This window comes from Belonocnema kinseyi, chromosome 2 (assembly GCF_010883055.1).
Source record: "Belonocnema kinseyi isolate 2016_QV_RU_SX_M_011 chromosome 2, B_treatae_v1, whole genome shotgun sequence".
Classification (NCBI taxonomy): domain Eukaryota; kingdom Metazoa; phylum Arthropoda; class Insecta; order Hymenoptera; family Cynipidae; genus Belonocnema; species Belonocnema kinseyi.
The window spans coordinates 83,843,659-83,869,423 of NC_046658.1; the positions used below are offsets into that span (position 1 = coordinate 83,843,659).

General features: G+C 27.0%; 2 protein-coding genes across 2 annotated transcripts in view; one reads left to right on the plus strand and one right to left on the minus strand.

The window, feature by feature from the left end:
• The window catches only part of LOC117167874 (N-alpha-acetyltransferase 30-like), an 8,815-nt gene extending 1,364 nt beyond the window's left edge, over positions 1-7,451 (minus strand). The window contains exons 1-2 of the mRNA XM_033353102.1: positions 6,885-7,451; positions 4,036-4,211 (exon numbers count right to left, since the gene is read on the minus strand). Of these exons, the coding sequence (XP_033208993.1) occupies positions 4,036-4,211; positions 6,885-7,176 (468 nt within the window). The 5' untranslated portion in view covers positions 7,177-7,451. The remainder of the gene's footprint in view (positions 1-4,035; positions 4,212-6,884) is intronic.
• A 3,562-nt stretch (positions 7,452-11,013) lies between these two features.
• LOC117168440 (polycomb protein suz12-B) overlaps positions 11,014-25,765 on the plus strand; it is a 23,944-nt gene continuing 9,192 nt past the window's right edge. Inside the window, exons 1-6 of the mRNA XM_033354091.1 lie at positions 11,014-11,422; positions 15,238-15,284; positions 17,125-17,308; positions 17,398-17,489; positions 17,560-17,752; positions 23,657-24,028. Coding sequence (XP_033209982.1) covers positions 11,323-11,422; positions 15,238-15,284; positions 17,125-17,308; positions 17,398-17,489; positions 17,560-17,752; positions 23,657-24,028 — 988 coding nt within the window. The 5' untranslated portion in view covers positions 11,014-11,322. The remainder of the gene's footprint in view (positions 11,423-15,237; positions 15,285-17,124; positions 17,309-17,397; positions 17,490-17,559; positions 17,753-23,656; positions 24,029-25,765) is intronic.

Below are 25,765 nucleotides of genomic sequence, written 5' to 3' on the forward strand. Positions count from 1 at the left end.
GCGAAATTTTTATTTTACTAAAAAGTGTCACATGGGGCGGAATGAGCCACTCTTCTGGGGCAGAATGAGCCACTCTTCCGGGGCGGAATAAGCCACCTCTTTCTGTGCATTAACCTAACCTCGTAGTATAACAGTCAGTAGGTTAGGATGCAATGTTTCATATTATCAGATTGTGCAGGGTGCTAATTGTGGTGTGAACATATAAAAATGTTATCTTGTTCGACAAAAATGCTAAAAAAAGTATGACAGCAGCACTGTTATAGGTCTGTATTAGAATGTAATATGAGTTGATATTAACCAAAAGAGAGCACTGTTTTTCTGGTATATGTCTTAAGTACCTTTGTTTGAAAACTCGTAAAATGCTATAAAAATGAGAAAAACATTGTTGTCGTTGAAAAATAAGGCAAACATAAAAAAACGGCTTGATACGCCAATATATGTGAAGTTCACTGTCATGTAGTAATTGCAGTAGACCAGTCTAGTATTTAAGAGTTTTCGTATTGTAGAATTTAACTTTTACTGAGACAATGTACATGGGTAAGTCAAAAAATTGCTATATTTATTTCTGTAATAAAATTATTAAAAGATATGTGAGTATAAATCGGGTTTCTATTTACTCTTTGTAGCGTTAGTTACGGCAGAGGTTATGATTAAGGATTGCATCATTTTAACGTTAAATACTTTAAATTTACTGTTCAATTTTGGATAAATATGTGTAAGATATGCTTTCGTTTTAAAATACTCTAACTTAGCAATACTCTTACTTATAACTTATATATAATAAGTCATTTAATTAAGTGGCTCATCCCGCCCCAGGCATGAGGCGATATAAGAATTGTTTTTATTTTAATTAAGGAAATTATTTTTACTGAATGATTAATTTATTCAATTAATTCTTGTAATATCGAGTTTATTAGTTTTATTGATTGAATAATATTAATATTTATAAGAGTAGTAATATTTATTTCTTCAATAGTGAGCCAAGCGCCAATACTTTTTTAGTTATTTTTATCTTGGTAAAATTTTAATAAAAATCGTTTGTAGAGTATATATAACGTTTTGCTTTCAAAGCAATGAATTAGCAGATTTTAAATACAGACATGGAAAGGATAACTATGCTCAACTCGCCCCACCCTACCCTAGTTTATGGTTTCCAGAAATAATAAGATGTGGGACTTGAAACTAATAAACATCTTTTATATTTATCAGGGTGTCCAGCGAACCTCAGGAACGAAATTTAAGGTATTTTCCAGATTTTCAAAGTCAAAAAGTCAAGTTTTTACTGGTCTCCTTTTTTTTACATCAAATAATAAAATAACTGTCTTTTATATATTTAAAAAATTAGCCATTTCATTTTGTATTGTCCAACAATTTTTATAGAAAGCAGAACCATAAATTCTCTTGAAGCACTTAAAATCTTTGCGAAATTTTAAATTTTGGTGAAACATTTAAAATTATTGGTCTTCAAAGGAAAATATAAAAAATTTGAATGTACCTCGAGTATACCTTGTCTGAATTCAGTATATTTTTCACAGATTTAGGGGAACGAGTCTCCACGTGGATTCTATAGCCCGACCTCCCCCCGGCCCCCCCTCGTGGACAAGCGTGGAATTTTGATATCCCCCCCCCCACCTAAGCCGTCCACGTGGTATATGGATGGCCCCTAAAAGATTTAAATAACTTTTCGCATTTCAATGAAATAACTGTTTTAAAAGGAAAGAAAAACTAATTTTCAACACACGATCTTTTATAAACAGAATAAAACAATAGTTCAGATACAAATTTAAAATTGTCAAATTGACTTATTTATATAAAAAAATATTTTTTACCATTAAAGATGACTTTGTAACAAAATAAATGAATTTTCAACAAAGTAATTCAATTTATAACAAAATAATTGACTTTTTAACCTAAAAATGAATTCTCAACGAAAAAAGTGTAATAGTTGATATTTCAACAAAAAATATGAAACTTTGATAACAAAAATTAATTTTAAAAACAAAAAGGCGAATTTTCAACACATAAAGATTTTTCAATCATGAAATAAAAAAAAGTTCTAATAAATTATGGAACCTTGAAGCTAAAAGACGAATTTTCAGTACACAAATTGAATTTTCAAACAGAAAACATGAGTTTTCAGCAAAAAAATTAATTTTCAACCAAAAAGTAAAACTTTCACACAAAGAGATAACCCTTCATTAAAAAAAAAAAGATATGATTTCCTAACAAAGTGGTTAAACTAAAATGTTTTAAAAGTAGAATATTCAAGCAAACGAGATTAATTTTCAACCAAACAATTGAATTTTAAACACAAAAATATGACATTTCTACCAAAGCAGATGAATGTTTAAATCAAAGACAAATTTTCGACATTAAAAAAACATTTTAGTTTGACTTTTCAGCATCCAGAATATGAGTTTTAAACAAGAAGTAAATTTTCTACGAAATAGTTTCCACGAAACTGATGCACTTTTACGTAAATAAAAGGAAATTTCAAACTAAAAAATAATTTTTAAAAACGCGAATTTTTAACTAAAAAATATGAATCTTAAAAAATGGAAAAGTTCCATTTTCTGTTAAAAAATGAATTCCAAACAACAACAAAATAAGTATTTTCCACTAAATAGTTAAATTTTCAAGCAAACATAAGCCTTCAATAAAAAAATTTCACAATTTAGTTTAACTTTGACCCAAGTAGTTGAATTTTCAATTAAATAAGATTAATTTATAACAAGGTAATTAAATTTTTAACCGACGAGATAACTTTTAAACTTAAAATATAAATCTTTGACAAAAAAGTGATTTCTTAACAAAGTGATTCAACCAAATGTTTTAAACAAATTAGTTGAATTCTCAAGTAAAGAAAACCAATTTTTAACCAAAAAGTTGCATTTTCATACAAAAAAATGAATGTTTAACTAAAAAGGATGACTTTTAAACAAAATTGTTGAATTTTCTAGCAAATAGCTGCATTTTTATAAAAAAAAATTAAATTTATTTTAAAGCAGAAGAATTTTTTATTACAAAAAAAGTTGAGTTTCCATCCAAAAAAAGATTCCAGTTAACTCAATAACATCAACCATTGAATGTTTGGAACAAACAAATAAGTTTCTACGAAAAAAATTGAATTTTCAATCCAAAAAGATGAATTTTTCAACCAAAAAGGATGAATTAAAAAAAAATAGTTAAGTTCTCTACCAAATAGTTGAATTTAAATCCAAAAAAAGATCAATTTTGTACTAAAAAAGATGAATTTGTAATAAAAAACAAATTTTTTTTATAAGTGGAACTTTCATGCAGAAAATATTTCAGTTCATTTTTCAACATCAAGATATAAATTTTAAACAAAGAGTACATTTTCTACGAAAGAGTTAAGTTTTCAAGAAAATAGCATAATAGCTTAATTTCTAACCAAACAGTTGCATTTCTATCAAAAACATATTTAATTTCTGCTAGAAAAGGTAAACTTTAAAATAAAGAAGACAAACAAAAAAAAAGAGTTGATTTTTCAACCGAAAAGGTAACGAAAAAATGCTATTTTCTATTAATTAAAATAAATTCTGAGATTCTCAAAAATTCTCAGAGAATTTATTTCTCGGTAATATTCTTATTCTCGTTACCGTTCTCAAACTAATATAACCGGCTCAGAACTCCACAGTTGCTTAATTTGCTTCTGACAGGAATTTCCTAACTTTTAATTTTTTTTCAAGATCCCTGATTTTTCCCTGACCCATGAAATTCCCTGCATTTTCCTTGATTTCTAGGTTTTCCCTGATCCGCAGCCGCCCTGAATTTCTCTTCTTATTGAATAAAAACGTTCAATTAGGAAAATTTAATAAGAGTAAACATTAAACATTTGTAATGCATGTCCCAGATAATTAATCTGTAATTTTTCGAATAAATAAATAACAGACCACTATGACTATTCTGTACCAAAACAACTGATTCAATTAAAAATAGATAATTATTAATATAAAACTATGCAATATTAAACTAAATAATAAATAGATTATAATTAAAATGAAGTATACTCACCAAGAAGCATAATTTTGGCCAATTATGAATGAAATATCTATAGGTATAAATTGAATATGGTTCACTCAAATCCTTTTGAATTAATTTCATTATGTCCGGCATTTGCAGTTCGCTCGTATAGCTCACGTATTGGATGTCACTATCGCTATTCTCTGTCGATGTACCTTCAGTTTTTTCTGGAATAAGAAAAAAACTAAGCTGTAGTCGGTAAAAAGTAGGTGCTTTATTCTGAGAGGTAAAGTGCACAAATCAATATTCGTAGAAAAAAAACTTTTCCGGTACAACGTCTATTGACATAATTCACCGCTTTTTAGAACTTTAATAATATATGGGGCAGACCTATGTACTCGCAAATAGTATTCCATTCTTTTCTTGGACTCTTGTTATAAATTAAAAATTAAAAACTACCATATTGCATTAAATTTCATGTTTTTCAATATAGAAAGTTTTTAATCTGAAATTGTACAAATTTCAGAAATTTAAATTTGAAAACAAATCATTTTTGGCAATTTAATCTTAAAATATTTCATTTCAAGCAGTTTCAATTGTAACTTTTTAAAATTTAAATTCTCATAAAACTGGAAGTAATGTAATAAAATGAATTCCTTAATCGAACAAAATCCTATTTTATTTGTTTCTTGCATTGATTTAAATTTAAAAGAACCAGTTTTCATGTATTGTGGTTGAACCACAAATAATTATGTTTTTTCCGGCGTTGGTGAAAAAAGTTATCGGCGTCGGTAAACAAAAGAATTACCGGCATTTTTAAGATAACCGATAATTTTAAGATTTGCAGATGTCAAAATATGTCGCAAAAGAATCTGGATGTATTAAAACCATGTTTTTAATTGTACAGACTTTTGAAAAAAAGTAGGACAACTTAACTGCATATTTCACAAGATATTTAGAAGCTTTTAGTTTTAAAATGGTTCTAAAATAATTTAAATTTCAAGATTTCAAATAATTTGTAACAAAATGTAGATTTTTGAAGACTTTGAAAAAATGTAAAAGTTTTTCAACAGTTTTCAAAGGTTTTGAGAATAAAATTTTTTTCTTAAGATTCTTGGGAAAATTTTTAATTGACAAAGATTTCAAAAGTAAATTTAAGAGATATTTAGATTTTAAGGCCCATTTTTTTCTTATGTGGTTTTTTTAACCATAGAAAAAATTCGAATCAATTAAAAAGATATTAGACGGGTTTAGAACTTTAAAATTAAAAAAAAAATCCAAAATAAGTTAAGATTTGAAAAGATTTCAATTTTTGTAACAAAATGTATATTTTTGAATAATTCGAAGAATGCTTTTCATGTATTTTGATAGGTTGCGGAAGTAAACATTCTTGCTTAAGATTCATGGGAAAATTTGTAGTATCTTTTTTATTTTGAAACATGAATTCCAAAAATAGTTCAATAGTTTAAAAATAATTTTAATCTCGTGCAGATTTCAACAAATTAAAAAAATAATGTGAATTTTTTAAGATATTTAAAAAGAAGCTTTTTAAAAAAGTTGAAAGGTTTGATTTATGATTTTATTGGTCTCTTTCTATCAATTAAAAACTAATATTTTGTATTACATGATGAACATAAAACTCCGAGCAGTTTTATTTTTCCATTTTTAATTGTAGAGTATTATTATCACTTTCGATTATTTGAAATTTTATCAGGCCAAACATTAAATTACAAACATTACAAATATCTATGCCTTAGAGTTTAGATTTTAAATCTTTCGATTTAGAATATTTTAAATTTAAAGTTGTAAAACTTTCAGCAATTTAAATTAAAAATTTCTTAGAATTATTTTAAATGCCCTAAAATATTTCAAATCCTTTACAATATTTTGAAATTCCATGTAATTTTTTTAATTTTCTTAAGATTTCTAAAACTACCCTGAAGTTTTTTTAAATCCTTTGCAATTTTTTGAAATCCATTGAATCTTTTTAAAGTTTTTGAAAACTCTTTGGATTTAAAAAAAAAAATATATTTAAATCTTTCAAAAACTTTTTAATATCCTGAAATCTTTAGAAATACGTTCAAATATGTGAAAATTTTTTAGACTCCTACGAAATCCATCAATTCTTGTTCTAGCTGAAATCTGATATTTCCTGAAATATTTGAAAATGTATTAAAATACCTAGAGAGCTTTCAAAATCCGTTTAAATCATTTAAAAGATTCTAAAATCTTGTAGGTCCTGTAAAATCGTTCCATATCTTCCGTAATTCTTTCCAACCGTATGGACACTTTTTAATTCATTCAAATCCTTGAAAATTTTAATACTTCATGAAAATAGTTTAGCATCTTTTAAAATAACCTAAAATATTGTTAATTCTTTAAAAACTTATTAAATTTTTCAAATCAATTGAAAATGCACTGGAGTTTTTTGAAATCAGTGCAATATTCCAAATGCTTTGAAATCCTTTTAAATTATAAGTTATAATAAGTTTGAAAGAAATTCAAAGATCATCCTCAACATTCGTGATTTTATATTTTGATCTAAGAATAATCTAGTCAAATATGAGTTTTGACGTTTATGTGCAAACAAAAAATCATCTATGATCCTTAAAAAAAAGCAGATATATTTGGAAGAATATTACAATTTTCTGATAAAAATATACCTGGTGATAAGTTCTAACAAAGGAATAAGTTTTAACGAGATATTACGAAACACATTTCAACACAAATTTACTTCGAAGTCAGAATACATTAATGTACAAACGAGAAAATATTTTTCGAAAATCATGAAAGTTATCAAGCCAACTAAAAAAAGAAGATATTAATTTAACTTGAGGTGGGAAATTTGCCAAAATAAATCTTTGACATTCGAAAGACGAAGGTAACTTGAAGGATCTTACCAGGTTGATTTAAATTTACATGACTAGTTTCCATCCCTTGTGGTTGATCCACGGAGGCAGTTGATTCCGTGTTTCTTTGGGGCGAGTCGCAAACACCGTTCACCTGGTGCAACCCGTTGGTTTGTGGTTTATCGCAGACCTCGGCATTTTCCAAACTAAGTCGTGATTTAATATCTAAGGTGGCAATGTCAGCCACCGAATTACTTTTACCAACTTTGAGTTTCGCCTTTGTTGCCGCTGTCGCAGGTACTTTCGTCGTATCCGTCATCGTGGCACCCTCCGAAGAATCCATACCTCTTTCCTTACTTTTTCGAAAACACACTCAAAAATATCTGGACACGAAACCCAGAGCAGAGAAAAACCTTCCACGAAGGCTAGATTTTGCTCTCGTCTGATCCTGCTACACGTACTGTTCGTCTTTCATAGCACTTTTTATATGCAGCAAATGACTTTTAATCTAATTTTCATAATTATTGAAAAGTCCTCTGATTTATTACGAAGATTTTAACTCAAAATACGGACGTCCAACGTAAACCGCTGAACGACCGACACCATATTGGATTTTACGATTTTACGACCTCTCTTGTCTTTCTATGTCTCTCTCTCTATACTCCCTCTACCCCTCTACTCCTATAAATAGCATACACATATCTGGTATATCTCATCCTCGTATATGTTATATATCTATATTTACTATAATTTTATAACACGAAAATTTTTACAAATGTGAACGATTAAAGCATATTTTGATTTGAGTTGCTCGATTGTACTGTTTGCATAGAAATAGACATAATTTTTCTAACCTTCAAAATTTAAGAATCATTTGAAATATTCCCGCCAATTGCTGTATTTTGAATTTCCGATCTTTGAAAGTCATTTGTCGGCCCTCAAAAGAAAAATTTCCAAAATTGTTAAAACGGAATCCAAAAGAATTTAAAGCAATTTTTTAACTAAGCAACTAGTTTTTTAAAGTCTTAAGAAAAATTCTAATAATTTTAAACGATATTAAGAAGGCCTAAGGCTAGGTGTTTAAAAAAGATGAAAAAATAGTTAGATTTGAAGAAAACACTTAATACAAATTCTTTTTTATGATTCTCGGAAAAAAATGAAAGCCTTTCAAAATTTTTGAAAGGTTTCGAGAATAACAATTTTTTCTTACGATTCCTTAGAAACTTTTAAACGATTTGTTTCAAAGTTAATTTTAAAAGAGAGCATTTTTAGAGAGATTTAAAATTTTTACATTCTCATTCATGAGAGTGTGGTGTAATCGTCCAAATTTTCAATCTCTGGTTTTTAACGGATCCTTACGTTTCGGCACTCACAGAATTCGAAAATCATACAATTTTATCGGTGTCTGCCTGTCTGTATGTATGTCTGCATGTATGATTACCTGAAATTTTAGAAAATTTTGTCAAATTTTCTTATAGATGGGTAGAAGAACTGTAAATTATCCAAATAAAATTTTGAATTTCGATGAAAATTATAAAAGTTATATACTCTTCCAAATTTTGAAAATGTTTAGAAAAACAGAAAAAAATATTTTCCTTAAAGATTAGAAAATTTAATTTAAATTCCTCACTAGATATCAAATATACTTAGAAACTATGTCAGTTAAATTTTGTAATTAATCAAAAATTCAAAAAGTTAAAGCTTTTTCAAAAGTTGAATAAAATTTTGTTATGAGTTTTAGAATCTTTTGTCAAATTTTCTGGTATGCGTCAAAAAGACTTGCAAATTATCCCAATGACATTTTTGAATTTGTTCAAAATTCCAGAAGTTATATGATTTTCAACATTTTGAAAATTTGCAAAAAAAGGGAAAAATGTTTTTCAATAGATTAAGCAACATCAATCTAAATTTCTGCTAGATATAAAATATATGTTTTTCGAAACTATTCTCATAAAATTTCTTAATCAGACAAAAGTTCCAAAAGTTGGATCATTTTCAAAAATATTCAACTTTGGTTTTTGAGAGATCCATAAGTTTAAAGCGTTGTTTTTAGTAGATTTTAAGAGAATTTACCAATTATCTTGATGAACTTTTTCAATTGGGCTCAAATTATCGAGCGCGAAGCGCGAGTTACGTAATAAGAATGTAATTGTCAAAGCCGTAGGTGTTTGGAGAACCTCCTTTAAAAACAAATCGAAAAAAATTGCAGTTACAATTTATGGCTGTAATTCCTTAGAAGTTTAACCATAGTTTAACCAACCAGAAGATTTTAGGGCAATTTATTTATGCAATTTTTTTTAATTCTTAGGAAAAATTCGAATAATTTAAAAAGATGTTTAGAAGATTTAGGGTTTTAAAGAAGATTAAAACATATTAAAAAACAATGTTTTTAATTTAAAACAAAATGTAGATTTAAGAAAGATTTCGAAAAAATTGAAACTTTTTCAAGAATTTACAAAGCTTTCGGGAATAAAGTGTTTTTCTTAAGATTCCGCGGAAAGTTTCAAATGATTTTTTTATTTAAAAAAGTTAACTTTCAGAGCATATCTAGAAAGATTTCAGAACAATTCAGAAGATTTCCAAAATGGTCAAAAAGGAATTCAGAAGATTTCCAAGCAATTTTTTTATATTATTTAACTTTTTTAAAGTCTTAGGAAAAATTCGGATTATTTAAAAATATATTTAGAACATTTTTTGTTTCAAAAAGCTAAAAAAAATAGTTAAAAATGTGAAAATATTAAATTTTTTGTTAACAAATTGTATATTTTTGAAGGTTTCGAACATAATTTAAAAGCTGTTTATAGAACAATACATCACAAGGTTTTAAAAAAATTATTTGAAAAGAATAAAAAACAAAACAAAATGTAAATTTTGGAATAATTAAAAATATATGGAAAGCTTTTTTAAATTTGTGCAAGTTTCGAGAATTTGTATACATTTTTTCTTAAGACGAATGGAAAAACTTTAAATGATTTTTATTAATAAAAAAAAATGGATTCCAAAAAAAAGTTGATAAAGATTTCAAACCATTTCAAATGATTTTGAAAAATCCTGATTTCGATTTCAATTTTGCAAAAGCTTAAAAACGTTTCAAGAAAATGATGCGAAAAAATCATTTTCAACCAATTTTGAAAATCATGTTCGAAATTTTAAGACAAATTCGAGTTAGTCTGAAAGACGTTTAGGAAATTTTTAAGAAATCAAAAATATTTTAAAACTGGAAAAGATTTTCGAAAATTCATCAAATCTTTTTTAATTTCTTCCAAACTTCAAAATATTCTAAATATGTATCTTTTAAGCGACATATCTGAAATCTTGAGAAATCTTTTTAATTTTTTCAAGAATCTTAGAAATAATAATTATATTAGATAACTATATTCTATATACATATATGTATTCTATATATATTTATATGTATATATTATAATTATATTATATTATTATATTTATATACATATGTTACAATTATCTTATATTATTATATTTCTATAACTTTGAAAACAAACTAATAATACTTATTTGCTTTTTCTCAAAACTGAGAATCTAATTTTAGCTCGAATTTAAATGTTTAAAAGCTTTTAACAAATAACTAGTCATATGAAATTTCTATTTAGTATTAAAAATGATCTTTGTTCTGAAATTGAAATAGCAGTATCTATGTGTACCGTAAAAGTCCGTCTATTTATACCAAAATTTCTGAACAAATAGTCACTTTTTCAGGTTCCGCTATTTGTACCGAAAAAATTCGCCTTTTCGTACTGAAATTTCGGTACACGTAGCTGCGGCCAATTAAACAACTACACGTACGCGTAGTGCGCTATTGGTGACACTAGTAAAAAGAAAAAGGTGATCGAAAAAAAGGACGGAGGTCTGAAGGACACCGTCTTTTTCTTTTAATTTTTTATTTGAACGGAGAGATTCAGGAAATAAATTATTTTTATATTAACCAAATTTAAATTTAAATAAGACGATTATTTGATGTACATTTGTTTATAAAGTAACAATATGGAGCCATGCAATCACGCATCTTCTAAATATGTAATTATAGACTCTAAAATATTTGAGACTATATTATTCACATCAAAAACTAATTTGCAAAAATAAGGGACTTTTTACACATAATATGAGTTTAAAAAATCCCTTATTTTCGCAAATTAGTTCTCAATGTAGATACTATACTCAGGAAAACGGTAATAGTTTGGAGAATATGTTTCTATCTTGGGTTCCAATCTGTATAAATGCTCGTAATAAATAAAAAGGGATTGTAACAAAAAAAAACCGTTATTAATTTCAAGCTTCGCCATTTCCCGCCAACGGTCGGCCATCGAAGAGTTTAATTTTGTAACCGTTTGAGGGCGCTTTTTTGTCTGCTGGTTGCTGGTGGCGAGCGCCGGAACAGCAGTTTTTATAGCGCGGGTGGGTGTTGTCGTTATATTTTTACGTGTTGGATGTTAATTCTTGTGCGATATTAAGTGGAAATCTGTGCAAAATGCCGCCGAAAAAGCGGGAGAAGGAGCCCGAAGTGCAAAAAGCCCCACGGATGGACATGGTGCAAGCGGATCACGAGCTGTTTCTGCAAGCCTTTGAAAGTGAGTTTGCCTTTTTGTCCCCTTTTTATTCCGCCAACAATTTTCCCTCCCAATTTAGGAATTTAAAGTAAAAGATAACATTCTCGATATCTCCTTTATATTCTATTAATCTAATGTTATCAGAGTTCGGATAGCTCTAAACATAACCCCTATCAACTGTAAAAGTTCGGTGGCTTTGGCGTGCGTGGGGTCACCTACCTCCCTTCTTTCTTCAAATCCCGCCGACACCTGTCATAATTATTGTGATCTATTATCCCAATAATTAATGTAAGCTTACCACTTTAAACTCCCTATTATTTACCTTTTTCGTGCTTTGAAATGCATAAAAATGTTTTCCGGAGCATTCCCGCGAAATTATGGTCTCGTCAAAATTTTAGACGACTCTCACTTTTGTGATCGTCATCGCGAGTGAAATAAATCTACCGGGAAAAGCTTTGTTTTTCTTTCTGGAATTGTTAGTATTTTTTAAATTTGTGCTCAGAGATTGAATTTTTTTTATAATAGTAAAATGATGTTTTGGAACAATTAGAGAATTTTTATTTTATTTTTCTACTTCATTGTTGACAAAATTTCTCTAAATAATATGGAGTATTTGGAATAAATTTAGTAATCACCTGTCTGGTGAAGACTTCCCTTGATTTTATTTTTAAAAAAGTGGTTACGCAATAAATGAAATTGACAGTGAAATAATGCTGAATAGCAGATTATACGAGTATATAAGAAGTATTCTGTTTGTAAACAAATTTAAAAACTCCTTCAGGAAATGAATTTTTTTTTATAAATTGTGAGCTGAATAAGTGCATGTGTCGTGTTTACTTTATTTCAACTATCTAAAAACTAATTGAGCTTTCCCTCAATTTTATGTAGAAAATAAATTTTGGTAATATTGTTAAAAAATGGGATCAGAGCGGTTTTGCCTGCACTGTCGTAACAAGTTTGGTTGCGCAGGCTTCTCGTATCGAACGAGCTAAACCAAATCATCATCTCCCATCTGAATCACAGAAGGATCAAATTTTGTGTTTTTAACCGGAGACTTTAAAGCATTGAAAAATTATTTCTTGTGTGAGAAAGGTCCGATACTTGCACACTCTACAGGCTTAGAACGAAACTAGTTTCTCTTTTCATTTTCGAGTATCTTAATTTTATGGGCTTGAAAAATCATATATGAGAAATATGAAAAGTAAACGGTATTTTAATCATGTAATTTAAAAAGATGATAGATCATTTTATTTGTGTAAAAACTTGTTTAATATGTTTTATAATTTGTTTATTTTTTATAATTTGTCAATTAAATGAATCTACACATTAATTGTAAATTTGTAAAACATTAATAAACAATTAATAAGAAAAAGTAATAAATATTAAAATATTTTCAAAATTAAAATCAGTTTTCATTTTCTTTCATCAGTTTTCATCTTGCTTTCGGAAGTTTTTTATTTTTGGCTGCCTTAAATAACAAAACTTTCATTTTTCCAGTCTTCCGATTAAAAATATTTCATTTTTTTTTGTGTATTTTAAATATTTTCCACCCCTCCCCTTCTTTGTCATAGATCATAACACCTTTTTTTTATCATGCCCCTTTTTTAATTAAAAATTTTTTCTTGGATTTACTTTGATAAACGCCTAAAATAAAACATATAAACATAATATATTAACAGACGTGAGTTTTCACGAATCTATGCGAACATTAGTGGAATTGATTCTTTTTAAATAAAAATAATGGATAGGTGTCATTTTGAATTCAGTATGAAACGTTGAAGATTTCAAGTCTAAATTTATTACACTTCCAGCAAAATAGTTGAATTTTCGACAAAAAATGTTTAATTTTCTGCCAAAAGAGATGATTTGTCAGCGAAAGAGTTAAGTGTTAAAGCTAAAGAGTAGATTTTTTTAGAAAGGAGGTACCTTTTAGACTCGTTAAGATCAATTTTCAACGAAAAAATACTATTTATAAAATAAAACAGGTGAATTTTCAACAAACAAAATATTTTTAGGCCAAATTGTTTCATTTACAATTAATTTTTTTTTTTACCCATAAAGATATATTTGTAACCAAAGGATTGAATATTCGAATAAAAAAGATTAAACTTAAACCACAAACAGTAGCATTTTACATCAAGTAGTTCAATGTTCAAACCTAGAAGAATTTTTTAGAACCCAGTTGAATTTTCATCCAAAAACTTGTCCACCAAAAAAGATGAATTTTTAAACAAAAAAGGATAAACTTTGACCAGAAACAGTTATTATTCAACCAAATAATTGAATTTTCAATCCAAAAAGATTTTTTTAGAAGACTCATTCATTCTCTAAAAAAAAATGAGTGTTTAATAAAATAGTTACATTTTTAACAATATAAATACATTTTCGTCTAAGAATGAATATTCAACAGACAAAAAATATTTTTTTAATAAAGGAGTGTAACTCTTTACCAAGTATAGGTTAGTTCTCGACGAAAAATGCAATAGTTTATATTAAAACCAAAAAAGAATTGAATTTTAAATCAAAAACAATTAAATTGAACCAAAAAGTAAGAATTTTGAACCAAACAGTTGCATTTTTAACCAAAAATGATCATGTTTTTACCAAAAGAGATGATTTTTGATACCATAAAGATGAATTTAAAACAAAGAATTTTCTATCCAAAAAGACTAATTTTCAAAGAAACAGTTAATTTTCGACCAAAAAATATGAGTTTTTAACAGAATGGTTTTATTTTTAACAATATAATTAAATTTTTTACTAAAATTATGAATCTTCTGCAAAAAAATATACTTTTGAACAAAAAAGTTTAACTTTCATCCGAGTAATACAATTTTTAATCAAGAAGGATCAATTCTTAACCAAAAATGTTATGTTATTAGTTGAATCATCAACCGAAAAAGATTAAGTTGCAACTAAACCATTAAATCTTAAGCCAAAGAAGCTTCATTTTCTACCAAAAGAGATAAATTTTGAAATCATGAAGATGAATTTTCAACCAAGAAAGGTTTTTCAGTCTATAATAGATGTTTATTATATTCCACTAAATATGTACATTAGATTACAGACAGAGATAGAATAGTGGACATAAAAGGCTGAGGTTCAGCTAAGCTGCTTTATAAACAGACCCAAGTAATGAAATAGTTAAGTTTCCAGTAAAAAATTCATTTTCAAACCAAGGAAACGAATTTTCAATAAATAGTTGAATCTTTAGTAAATAAAATAAATGTTTAACCAATTAGCTTAAATTTTAGCTAAGCAGTTAAATTTTCAGCAAGAAAGGATGAATTCTCAACGAAAAATGCAATAGTTGAAATTTAAATACAAAAATATTAATTTTCAACTAAAAATATTTGGATTTTTTTTTGGTTACATTAATTTACTTCGCGTTTATATTTTATTTATATTTTCATCTGTAATTTCACATTCTGTGCCTCCTCCCCCCACATCATGGATCGAAATACAAAATTGTTTTTTTTTTTTAATTAAAAAACTCGGAAATTCCATACAATTTTTATTCCGAAATTTGGAATTTCTTAAACTGATAGTTAGGTTTGAGTAGAACTTCGAATATGCTATTCACACTAAGTAGCATAGAGAAGTGGAACGAATCAATGTTATTTATCATTAATAAATAGAAAGTTATGGAAACTTGAAGAATTGTAACTATGGAAAATGGGGTTATAATGAACGAGTATATATAGTAATACTGAGAATACTTAACACACTGCATTTGTCATATTTTTTTGCAATTAAAACAGAACACAGATGTCTGTCTAGTTTTTTAAAGTGTAAAAAGTAATTAGTTAATAATGTAAGTATTTTTTTCTTTACAGAACCTACCCAAATCTATCGATTTTTGCGGACAAGAAATCAAATTTCGGTAAGTAATTTACACACCGTAGTATAACAATTTTTTGATTTATTTAAAGTATTCAAAATGTTAACCCCTTTACATGCGTATATATGTACCTCCTGAATTTTTAGATTTTTCAGTTCAATTAACGCATGGAATATAGTATTTATTAATTTATTTAAAAATCTATTTAGTTTCTGAAAGTAGTAAAATGCTAGAATAGGAAACGAGGGATTTATAATACTTTTTAAAAATTGAGAACCCGAAAATTGCGAAATATAAAATTGAGAAAGCGAACTCTTAAATCAATTGGTTTTAAAAAATCGTATATTTTTTATGTAAAGAAATTGCGTGAAGTCTAAATCATGGGCTACAGAGGAACAGATTTGAAAGTAGCTCGTTTCGAATAGTCTTCATAATTTCATTTAAAAAATCCAAAAAATCTGGTTTTGGATTGTTTGGAATAAAATCGAAAAAAACTATGTATTAGTATTATAATAATTACTTACAAAATTGTTATAATTCTGTTTGAAGCATGATTAGATTTACATGTGTGTATTTTTCCAATATTGTTATTCTGATATTCTTTTGGAGATAAATAAAAAAAAACTGATTCTGCATTTTAATGTATTTAATTTTTATTGTTTGTTAAACTATGGTGGCCGCAGGTAAGGGAAGACCTGAAAATCTGGGGAAAGTTGGGGTATTTGGTTGTTCAAGGATTTTGAAAAAAAATGAAGTAACTTTAATAACTTTAAGTAACAGCCAAGAATATAATCTGGGTTAACATACAAGCATTTTTAATCTTTTTTTCACAAAAAGATTCCAAAAAAATTGCAATGGAATAAAATAATTTGAAGTGATTCTAAAGAATTTTCAAGAGTTTAGGGTATTTTTAAAAATGCCAAGGAATTTTCAAGAACTTTAAAAAATTTCAAGGAACATCAAAATATTTCGAAGGATTTTAAATATTTTTGGTATTTGAAAAGATGCCAAGGAATTTTCAATTTATCTCAGTACTTTTTATAAGATTTCAAAGGATTTGAAATATTGTAGTGTATTTAAAAAAATTGCAACGCATTTTTAAGAGCTTTATTAAAGTTCAAGGAATTTGAAAATATTTGCATGATTTTAATGGATTTGAAAAAATTTATGTGTGGTTTTCCAGGTCTTTAGGAAATATAGTCAGATTTCACACAATGTCATGGAATTTAAGAATGATTTTCAAAAATTTGTTGCAATTCATTTGGAATTATTTCAATCAATTTAAAAAAAAATGTGTTCAAGTCATCTTGGAATCTTTTAAACGCACCTTGATTTCTTGGGCATTTCATTAAATTCTTTTGAATTGCCTGGAATTTTTCTACACTCATTTCAAAGTTACTGAAATCAATGCATTTTTAATTGTTTTCAATTCACCTAAGATTTTTATGGGTATAATCGAATTCTTATTTTGCTTTAAACTCCCCTAAATTCAGTTCAATTATACTAAAATCTTTATGAATCGAATTCTTTTGACTTCTTTTAAATTCAAAAGAACATTAGTCACAAATTAGTTAATTTTAGTCGATTTTTGAGTGAGAAATTATTCACTTTTGATCACTTTTTGGGGCAGGAAAAATAAAAAATTAGTCAGGGAATTTTGAAAATGAAGTTTAGCGGCCACCTTGGTTAAATCTTATGTGTTTGAAATCCACCAAAGTTGTATTAGTCTTTTTGAAATAAATAATGTTTTGAAAGGTATATATATTGTAAATTTGTACATCCTATCAGTTGATATATTCTCTTCAATAATAAATTCGGAATGCGAGTTTAAACTCGACTTTTCAGTGCAAAATATCTACATCTGCAAACTTTTTACTTTCAGCCGATATTTCTCTATAGAAATCTGTCTTACATGAGACAGCGAATGTCTAGAACGCATAAGTCGCGTCGAGGATTTAGAATCAACTCTATTTTAGAAAAGTTAGTGATTAAAAATGAGCAACAACAGAATCCTGGAATCAGGGGTTACATGACACTAACGTTTTTAGGATTTTACGATAAAAAATGTGAGTATTCTCAATACTTCTCGTTTAACTCCAAATATAGTTTGGAGTATATTCAACGAGATGTTTATCGAATTCGATAATGATTACAGTGGAGGTGCCTCAGGATCCTGTAAAGGTTGAGACCTTGCTGTTAAAAATTTGCCATAAAAAGCGAAAAGACGTTAGTTCACCAATCATGCAGGTAGGTACGATTAAATACCGATTACATTGTCAATCGCATGGATGCTCAAGATTTTTATCACATTTATTAGGTTTCTGTTGGAACAAGCGAGGTGCCGATCAATCCTTCGGAGAACCAACCTCCACCAAAAGCACCTACTATTTCCATACCAAATGAATCATTTAGCTTAAATAATGGCCATTTAGCAAAGACTTACATGCTTTTGCTCAGAGTCTACTGCATGTCCAACAATGGCTGCCTTATGCATAACTGTGATTTAGACGGTAAGTTTCATCAAATCAAAGAGCTTACATTTTTTAAATTATATCTCAGGGTGTCCAGTGATCAGAGCAGCCGGGGATTTTTTTTTAAATTGATTGTATTTTTGTTCTCAAATCTACAATTGCAATTAATGAAGCGCTCATTGTTCATTTCGATTTAACAGTTACGCAACTTTTTATTAAAAGCTAATCACTAAAGGATTATCGTGAAATTCATTTTATTTAAAGCGCTCATGAAACAATATCGTAGGATTGTATCATTCTAAATTACAGGAATCACAGTCCATCCTCTTTTTTCCCTTAAATTTGAAAAATCCAATGTAACGCCTTAAATCGAGAACTTTCACCTCTTTTTTTACAAGCTTGCGAATAATTTTGTATGAATTATGAACAGAAATTTAAGCCATTAAAAAACAAAGACGCTTTGAAAGAGATTCTTTTTGATGAAACCAATTTCAAATGTTTCTCGTATAATTTATTCACTGCTTTGGTAGATTTCAAGGGCATTGTCGGCAGCGAAGAAATCGTTGACGATTCAATCGAGAAATTAAACCTGAAAGATTAATCAACTTTGTAGTAGAAAATCATGCCAAAAATCTCTAATAACAGGGGAAAGGAGATTTTTTTGGCGAAAAATAGGGGAATATATTTTTTTAAAAATAAAATTAATTTTTAGAGTGTATTAAATTCAATTTAAAACTATTTTGAATAATCATAGTTCCCATACAAATATTTAATTTTCAACAAATTAGATGAATTAAAAAAAACTTTATATTAGATCACAAACGTTCAATTGAATTAATAAAATAGTTGAATTGTCAACCAAAACCGAGTAATTTTCAAACAATCAGTTTTACTTTTAACGAAAAAAGATGAGTTTTATACAAAAAAGATAAATTTTGAAAGGAAAAATGACGGATTTTCAACCAAATAGTTCATTTTTCATCCAAAAAATATTTGTCAATGAAGAAAGAACAAAATTTCACAAAATTGTTGAATTTTCCTGTCAAAAAGATCAATTTTCTATAAAACATTGGAATTTTCTACCAAAATAGTTGAATTTCAACCAGATAATAAAATTTCTTGCCAGAGAAGATTAATTCTCAACCAAAAATTCGGGCGTTTTGTAATTCTTGAAAGTTTTCGACTAGAAAGCAAATCATTTTTAGTGTATTTAGAATAATTAAACGTCAAAGTTTCACAATATTTCTCACATTACTTTAATTTAAAAAAATTTTAAACGTTGAAAATGACAGTGTTTTTTTGTGTGTGCAGAAATCACATTTTTTAGTAACAAAATATATTCAGTCATTTTGAGTTTTACTTTATAGTAAATGAACATGATACTTATTAATAATATATTTGTCTTCTTTAAAAATTCTATAATTTTAATTCAAAGTTAGGGCTTTGAATGCGCAATTCTAAAATAATTTAATCTTTGAGGCCTTGAAACTAAAGTTCCTTATTAACTTAATTTTTATATTCTTCGAGGTTTCAAATAAAAAATTTCATAATATTGAAGTTTTAAATTAAAATAATTATTAAAATTGACAGGTCCATTCAGTTAATAAATATTCTAAAATTTCATGTTAAAAATCTTAATAGTCAGTTTTGAATTTAATAATTTCATATGTAAATATAAAGCAATTTCGAATTACAAAGCTTAAAATTGTACAGTTTTAAAATATGGAATGATATTACAGCAAACTTTTTGTGTATTATTTATGTTAATTTTCAATGTAATTAACATTTTCAAATCTTTAGTTGAAGATTTAAACCAAGTCATTTCAGATTGAAAAATATTTTATTGGAAAATTTGAAGAGTGAATAATAATTCTAAATGAAGATTTGAAATTAAAAAATTAAAAATTATTTTTCAAATAAAAAAAATTATGTAACTAAAATAGATACAGCATTAAATGAATAATTTTGGAAATATTAAATGGTTAAAATTTTAATTGACTTAAATTTACTTCAAATAATTTAAATTTTAAAGGGCTTAATCATAAAAAACAGTTTTAATATTAGAATTTTTTGTTTTCCCATTTAAAATTACTGTTTAGTTTGAAATTTTTTTACTTTAGTGTAATTCAATTCATTTTTTGATTTTATAAGAATTTGACTAATCAGATTTAATGTTAAATTATAATTTCTTCTTGTAATAAGAATTTTAAATTTCAGAAGCTTTGACTTTCAAAAAGTAAATTTAGTGTTCCATATTAAATGGTCAAATATTAACAACATTGAATTTAGAATTGTTCAAATTCAAAAGTTTTCAATTTTTAATTAATTTTGAATGCTTTTAATAATCAATAATATAATTTCAATTCCTATGAATTTTAAGTGACCTGGTCATAAAATATTCAATTTCTAAGGCTTCGACATTGTGTGATTTTCAAAATTTTTAATCTGAAATCATTCAATTGCGTGATTCTTCAATTCAAAATAAAATTGTTTTCTTTGCAGGGCTGTGATTTAGAAATTATACAATTCAACTCCTTTTTCTTTTTAAATGGTCCACAATCATTCAATATGTATATTTAATTTCAGAAACTTTTCATTCGAAATTATTAATTATTGTTTAAAAACACTTAAAACATAATATTAAAAATTGGTTTTATAATGAATTTTTAAATTTGCATATTTTTTATGTTAGGAAATAAAAATCCAGAGACATGAATACGCGACTGACACGCGTGAAATTACTTCTAGCGTGTAATGAAACGCATGCCTGAATTTTTTATTATCAGACACGAAAAGTTCCTTATCCTACTTATTGAATTCAAAGTCAATCGATTTCTTGCAAGAGGGTTTGCTGATGATTATCGATTTCCGTAATGGATCACGTATATGAAAAACTGTGGGTTTCGTAAAGAGAGTTAATTTTTTTCTTAGCCGGGAGGAATTAGGAATATTTTCCGGGAGACGAAAATTTGAAAAATAGTGACTACCCTGACTTTTCTAGCAATAAAAATTGACTTTTAACCAAACATTGTTAAGATATTCTTATTAGGTTCTTTTAAATTACGTAAAATGTCTCATCAGAGAATATATAGCATGTTGTTCGTTAAAAGAGTGGCAGTACAGAACTAAATAACCATAATTTTTTTTAATATTGGCTTATTGTAAAAAAATTCTTCAAAAGTCAAATATATATTGTGTTAAAAGGATTTTTGTGAAATCCCATTTGTTATACATAATTTTGTTGTTAATTAATAAAATTTTAGTGCTAAAATTTTAGATTGTCAGCTTCCCCGCCAATTATCTCGTACCTGGATAACTATCTTTAATCCAAATTTGTTGGCCTCTTTTTAGCAATATACGATTTTATCGAACGCTTTTTCGCTCCCCTAAGAAATGTTTATTTTGTTGGTTATCTGGTTTTTGCCATCATTCAAAATTGCTGAAGTTGAAAATAATATGGAAAAAGTAATGTATACTAGGAGCCTCTAATAAAGTGCAATTAATTTTGAGTTGATTATTAAATAATTTATTTAAAATTTTAGAAAACTACGTATTTAAAAAGAAAATATCTTCGTAATTTTGTTTTTTCATATATAATAATTTTTTATAATTTCCGTTTTTTTTTATTATAATCTTTTTTTAGCCAACATTAAAAAATATTTTAATTATGTGAGAGCTTTCAGCTAATAAAAATACATGAGAAACAAAATTAAACGTCTAAGGAAATAAATATAGAGAAATTAATTTCTTCAATAGTCATTGTTGTTTTTTATTAAATTATTTCTTTCTAGCTTACTCATCAGAATACTTTAAACAAGTCAGTTCTGTTCTGATGTGCTGAATTGTTCAACAGATTTTTCAACGTTAGCTAAAAAATAAATTTGAATCACAAAGATGACTAGAAAACTTGCTGAAGCAAAGCTGATACTTTTAAAAGGCACTTTTGTTTAATATTAACGAGACACCCGTATGATATAAAAAGTTTTTAATAATAAGTGAAATATCCTTTTAATCCCTGTTTTTTTAAACTAAAATCGCACTGCTGAACTGCTGTTATCCTTGAAATTGCCTAATTAAAATTGTTTAATATTTACAATGAAGGCAATCCAAATTGTACACAATTCCAAATTGAAATTATTAAAAAATTTAAACAATATTGAATTAAGAACTTTCAAAATTAAAAAAATTTTGATTCGGAAATGTTTTGAGTTCAAATTTAAATCGCTATGATTTGTGAAATTTGAAAATGAATGATGAGTACTTAAATACAGGGTTGCTGCTGGTCCGGGAAATGACAATTATTTAATTTTTTGACTGGGAATTTTACAAATTTTTAGAAAAAATATCTGTGCAAGTTTGAATTCAACAGTTTTTAACATAATCAGTGTTACAATGAGTAATTCGGAAATCTTTCACTTACAAATTTTTCAATTTGGATTTTAGTTTTTGAACGTACATTTTTTATTTAAAGAATTTTAAAATGCAGCTTTATAGACTTAAAAAATTAAATATTAGTGGGATTTGAAATCGACAATTTTGGATAAAACAACCTTTTCAGATAATCAAACAAATATAATTTATATTAATTTTAAAAATTAAACTGTATATTAGGGATTAACAAATGAATAATAGTTGATTTTACAAGAGGATTCGGAATCAATTCAAAGCTTAAGATTTTTCAGATTTTAACGTTAAAAATTGAACTGTTTCAATTAGAAAGTCTTAGTAGTTAAACAAATGAATACGTTCAATTTAAACTTTATAAACTATTTTCAATTTTGAAATAACTTTAAAATGAAATAATTAACAGCTGTTATTAAATTAAAAATATTGTTTTGATTTAAAATTAAAAATTTGAAATTTTTTAATTAAGAAAAAGAAAAATTTCCTAATTTTAGAAATATTTTTTTGTTCACGTAAAATCATGAATTATAAACGAAATATTAAAAACTAAACTCTGAACGTTAACATTGTAATTGTTATACTTGAAAAAATGTAATTTTCAAGTAAAATTGTCAAATAATTTAAATGAAGTGTCTATGTATACCGACAAAATCCATCTATTTATACCGAAATTTCGGCACAAATAGCCCAAGGCCTAATTTGAGACAAAATATAGATTGTTGCAGATTTCGTACAAAAATTTATAATTTCGTTAAGAATGATAAAAGTGTTTAAAAGAGTATAAAAAAAAATTTCCTACGATTCCTAGGAAAATTAAAATGACTTTTTATCTTGAAAAATTAACGAAAATTAATCTTAAGAGAATATTTAAAGAGATTTAAAAAGACTTCCAAAATTGAGTTGCCGGATCGAATAAGGACACATATTTTTAGAATTCTTCTTGTCCTGTCAGGGTGAATTTTGCGCTCACGTCGAAAAATGTATGTGCCCTTATTCAATCCGGCAGCTCAATGTCAGAAGTGAACCTGGAAGAAATTAAGGAAATATTTTTAATTTTACAGGATTTAAAAAAGACATTTTAGGAAGAATCCGATTCATTTTGAAAGATGTTTCTAAGTTCTGAAAAAATTTTTAAATAATTTAAAATCTGAATAAATGTAAAACGACATGTAGATGTTTCCAGATTTTAAAATAAAATTTTGAAGTTTTTCAGAGATTTTTAAAGTATTTAAAATTAAAATAACTTTTAAATTAAGAAGTGTCCAGTTTATAGCAAAAATGTAAACGTTCAATTTTCAATATGTCTTGTTTAAAATTGCCTAAAATGATATGCAACTCAGTTCTCATTACAACAAATGGAAATATTTTTAGTTTTAAAGTTCGAATTGTTTCATTGAATTGACCAATAAAAAGAATTTTCTAACCAGGAAATGACCGGGAATTGTGTATGTGATAAAAATGGCCACCCTGTTAAAATTTGAACAATTTTAGTTTAAAAGGTTGAAAAAAATGAAGAATTAAACAAATTTTGTTGTTCAGTTTCAGAGCCAGCACAAAAGCGTCGCAAAACTGCCACCGGTGCTGTTAAAATCGGTAGTGAAGAAGTGAAATTGTATGGTTCGGAACTTGTAGTATATGACAAACACAACCGCTGTCTTTTGACAGATGGAGATTACGAATTAGGTTTGCAAGAAGTGCAAACCAACGTGAGGTCCAGTCCTAAGAAGCATAGCTCTTGGGAGGCGATACCGGATATTAAAGACTGCAGTCCTTTCGACGTTTTTACCCGAGGACCGACACTTAAATTTAGATTGAGTTGGACCATGGAACCAAGCAATGGTTTAGTTGACAGACCTGCACCAGTAAATCCACTGCCTAATGGAGATAACAAAGAAAATCGACCTGGAAACCGTGAGTTTAGTTTTTCTTATCAATTCTCTAATTTAAGTAAGGCAAGCCTTTCAACCATCTTGAACCTAATAGTTGTTTACCTCAATATTACTTTAGAAAAAGCATCTTTCTGATCACAGAATGAATTTTTGACATGTTTTTTTTGTGTGTGAGACAGATTTTTGTAAAAAAAAATTTATTTCACTTATTTAAAAAAAGGCTTTGTACATTTTTTCTATTTAAATATTTAAAACGGTTAAATTTATTAAAAAAATAAACAATAAAGAAAATTTTAGTGTAAGAATGATTTAATAGCAAAATACCATTTTCTGCTACACAGAAACCTCCACAAAACACCATCACACGGTTTTCAATTTATTACATTTTTTTACAATACAATTTTTCATTCAGTTTTTAATGTGAAATAACACTTTCCAAAAAATAATTAGAACCTGTAAAACAAAGAATTTAACTTTACTTATTTCAAACAGGGCTCGATACTTTTTTTCTTTAAATATTTAAATCTTTTTAAAACTATCAGTTTTGATTACGGAATAACACCTATTAAGCAGTCATTTAAAATATGTAAAACAAAGAATTGAATTCCACTTATTTGAAAAATGGCTCGATGTTTTTTTCATTACATATTTAAAATGTTAAAAAACTCTCCAAAAGTAGTCAAACAAAATAAAGAAAAGTCAAGTGCAAAAATCCTTTAATAACCGTCATGACAAGAAACATTTTTCTGCTGTGCAAGAGCCTCCATAAAACGCAATTTATCTAATTTTTTTATAATCATTTTTCACGCAATTTTGAATGTAGAATAATAATTCATAAACGATTATTTAAAATGGATTTTAAAACTTATGAAAAAAAAGTATTCTGTAAAGATAAGTCGAGTGCAAGAACTATCAGGTTGATAATGATTGAGGCTGAGCGTAAATAAATCATGGACGGTTTTCAAACTACGATGATATTTATAATTTTGAGATTTATTTACAGTCAGTATTTCAGAACATTAACATACTTTTTTTTATACTACTAAGAAAAGAACATAATAAAAAATAATGACTGTACAAATGTAATTTAAAATTTAAGTTAGAGCGACCAAATTGTTGAAAATTTTCTTTCGATTAAAAAGTGAAAAAGAGGAAAGAAAAAGTAAGCAAACTCCAAACCCCTCCCCCCTTTCTTTTCAATGTTTGGTGCTATTTCAGCACCCTTTTTAATGCAATACCAATTTTTCAACAAATTAAAATCCACGAGGAAACCAGGAGTCCTCTGTGAGATCGGACTTTAATTAATACTGTTTTTAATTGCTAAGACTTTCGTAATTGAATTTGAATGTTAGACCTTAAAGAGGAATTTAAATTTTCATTTATTCTGAATTTAATTTCTAAGTTTGTCTTAAAAAAAATAATTAGGTATTAGGCTTTTTAACATCGCCGGCAAAATGAAAGTGTTTGGAATTTTCAACATTAAAAATAAATATAATATAAAGTTTTAATTTAATTTAACCCTTAAACGGCCAAAACGCCACTACCGGGACACTGCTTTTCAACGGCCAATAACTATTCGACACTATAAAAAATTGAGACACATATATTTTTATTGCTTAAGATCTCCTCTTTCCGAAGGTGCCAATGAAATTCCTTTAAAAATTTATTTATTATCCCAAAATGCAGTTTAAACAAAAAAAACGTGATTTTTCGTGCCTATTTTTTTTTTTGTGAACCATTTTCCAAAGCTTTTCGAGTC